General features: G+C 22.9%; 1 protein-coding gene across 1 annotated transcript in view; it reads right to left on the bottom strand.

Moving 5' to 3' along the window:
* Positions 1–3,266, bottom strand: part of LOC117181527 (phosphoserine aminotransferase) — a 14,008-nt gene that overhangs the window by 6,306 nt on the left and 4,436 nt on the right. The window contains exon 4 of the mRNA XM_033374307.1: positions 1,921–2,036. Within this exon, the coding sequence (XP_033230198.1) occupies positions 1,921–2,036 (116 nt within the window). The remainder of the gene's footprint in view (positions 1–1,920; positions 2,037–3,266) is intronic.

The raw sequence follows: 3,266 nt of genomic DNA, 5'->3' as shown, positions 1-3,266 counted from the left end.
AAAATTAAAATTCGAAAATTTTTTCTAAAGCCTCCAGGGGACTTCGTTTTCGCACGAAAAAATTTTATGTGCCCTTATTGCATCCGGACCCACAATTGATATCCTTGCTAAGGTTTCAAATTTCAAAGCAGTGTTCCGTAAGTTACTTTTTTTTTAATAAGTAGTTACAATTACTAGATAAAGTAACTTCAAGTTACCTAAAAAGTTATTTTTTACTTCCTTACTTTTATTATTTAAAAATAAAAATAAATAAGAGGATAATTTATAATTACTTTTTTCGTTGGCTTTATTTTCATAATTTAAAAAATTATTTTTCATACTAAAGTTTGAATTAAAACTATGCAAATCATAACTTTCGAGATGTAACATAATTGAAAAATACTATTTAAATAGCCGTAGAAAAGAATGGTTATAGTTTTAAATAAATTTGGTTCGATTAAATTGAGTTAAATTTGTCTAAATTAACACTCCATTCTGAAATTCAGGTAACAATTGTAAGTGTCAGGGCCTTATATGTTTCAAATTTCGGATAAAATATCTTTCATATCATTCAATTTGAAACGCCTTAAATTCCTAAAATTTAAAGTAAAAACATTATCAACAGAAGAGTGGAATTTTTTAACTAAGAAAGATTTTTCAGGTAGATTTTACATGCAAGCATTTCGGTTAAAATCTTTTAAAATATGACATTTTTTTACCCAAAGAAATGAATTTACAAACCAAATAGAACACTTATAAAGAAAAGTTTTGAATTTTCAAGCCAAAAGTATTAATTTTAACAAAAAAGTTACTTTTAAACCAAATACGTGGACATTCTGCCAAAATAATTAAATTTGTAACAAAATACATGAATTTTAAACCAAGCGGTTGAATTTTCATATTGAAAATATTAATGTTCTACAAAAAGATAATAATTATAATAATAGTAATAATTCAACAAAATTGTTGAATTTACAACTAAAATTATAAATCTTAAACCAAACAACTAAATTTTTAAGAAAGTGGTTCAAGTTTCAAACACGCTAAATTTTCCAGAAAACAGTTTAACTCTATAGAAATTTTTTTATCAAAGGTGATAAATTTTCAAAATTAAAACAACACTTTCCAACAAAAGAGTTGACTTTTCAATAAAAATGTTCGCTATTTTTAAACATAATTTTTAGTTATTTTTTAACCTCCTAAGAGAACTTCTCACAAAATAGTTGAATTTTTAACAAAGCAACTGAATCCTCAACCAAATCAGATTAATTTTCCACCAAAAGAGTTGAATTTGAAAAAAAATGGATTTTTTCTACAAAAAGAGATCAATTTTGAAACGAAAAGCCGAATTTTGAACTAACTTAGAAAAAATGCCACTAAAGTGTTGAATTTTCAAGACAAAAGGTGACTTTTTTACAAAATAATTGCATTATCAAATTAAAAATATGCATTTTCATCAAAAAACGTACTTTTCAACTAACTGGTTGAAGTTACTACCAAATTAGTTAAATTTTCAACCAAAATAGATGAATTCTCAAGGAAAAATATATAATACTCAACATTATTTCAACCAAAAAAGATTTTAGTTTACAATCAAGCACAGTTGAATTAAATCAAAAGGACGAATGAAAAAAAAACAGCTGAATTTTTAATCGAAAAAGATTAATTTTCTAGCCATAACTGACCCATAAACTTCTCTTAATAGGAAATATTGAAAGAACACAAGCCAACTTTAAAGCAACCAAAATTAAATTACCCTAAAAGTTACAAAAAAACGTAAATTTTGTGTGACTTTGTTGTAACAAATTGCTACCAAACTCTGTTTCAAAGCATCTAAATTAAGAATTTTAAGGCTATTTTATTTGATTATATTCTTTTAAATTGTTAATAATAATAGCCTTGATAAATAAATAGTAGATACAATAAAAAATAATTTCTTACCAGTTACTATATAATCTGCAGTGCCCGTTTTTATCATCAAATTGAGTGGAATTGCTGCAAAACTACCTGTGCCACCACCTTGCATGAATAAAATTTTGTAATTGGCTGGAATTTTTCTGAAAAAAATTTAACATTTATTATTTATTATAGTTGTCCTAAATTAAATGAGCTTTATTTCAAATTCTTCAGGATTGTACAATCTCCAAGTTCATATTTTAGCATTTAACAATTTAATTTTTTAAAGATCAAATTTTTCAAATTTGAATAATCTAAAACTTAAAAGGTATAGAATTAAATAATTTTAAATATAGAGAGCTTATTTTATTGAAAAATATATAATTAAAATCCTTAAATATTATTTTATCTCGAGAATGCAATGATTTTTAAACCGTCACATTTTTAATTTAAGGTAGTTTGCCAACAATTAGATTTCTCAAAAATAGTTTTTTCTATGAATTTAAGAATCAAAATAACATTAATAATGATAGTATTTCAAATAAAAAACATTTGAATGAACAAAATTTAAAACTTACAAACAAAATGATTTTTAGAATGTATTGCTTTTAAGCAATTTTTTAAAAACGGTCGAATTTGAGTAAATGATGGCTTATTTTTTTCAGAGAAAACACTCTCTACGGCTCTAATAATTCTAATTTTGAAATTAAATTTTTCTATGGCTGAAATAGTTTAGAAAATTGTTCAAAGTAACATTTTTTGAAACAAATAACTCTTTTTTAAGATTATTCAATTATTTTTTTAATTGAATACAGTAGAATTATGGGAAATATTTTCCTTGAAATAAATAAACCATGATTTATTAAAAAGAAATTCAATTACAAAAAATATTTTTAAAATAATTATTTTTCCTAAAAAGGAATGTTTTTCTTGGATAAAAATTATCGATAATATTATTTGAATTTTTAAAATCATAGAAAAACATTTTTTCCAGAGACATGATTTTCGTCCTGTAAAATTGAACAATTTAAAATGTAGGGCAATTAAAAATCGAATAATTAAAATAAAGCACTGAAAAGTTGATTTTAAAGCTTTAAAATCAAGGAAATTAAAATTTTAAACCTTCACAATTAAACAATATCAAAATTAAACATTCAAAATCAAGAATTTAATTCTGAATTATAAAAAATCAAGTTTATTTTAAATGCTCTATCGAAAACAATGTTTAATTTAAAACGAGTACATTTTTAATTTTTAAACATTCAAAACTCAAAAAATAAAAATATAAAGACTTAAAAATGAAATCATTCTTAAAAGTGGATCACATTAAAATTTTTATTTCAAATTAAGGAATTAAAACTCAATGATTGCAATTTTTTTTAATTTGCAAT

Source organism: Belonocnema kinseyi, chromosome 10, assembly GCF_010883055.1.
Source record: "Belonocnema kinseyi isolate 2016_QV_RU_SX_M_011 chromosome 10, B_treatae_v1, whole genome shotgun sequence".
NCBI lineage: Eukaryota > Metazoa > Arthropoda > Insecta > Hymenoptera > Cynipidae > Belonocnema > Belonocnema kinseyi.
Note: the sequence above shows the minus strand (reverse complement) of the source record. Positions and strands in the feature narration are given on the sequence as shown.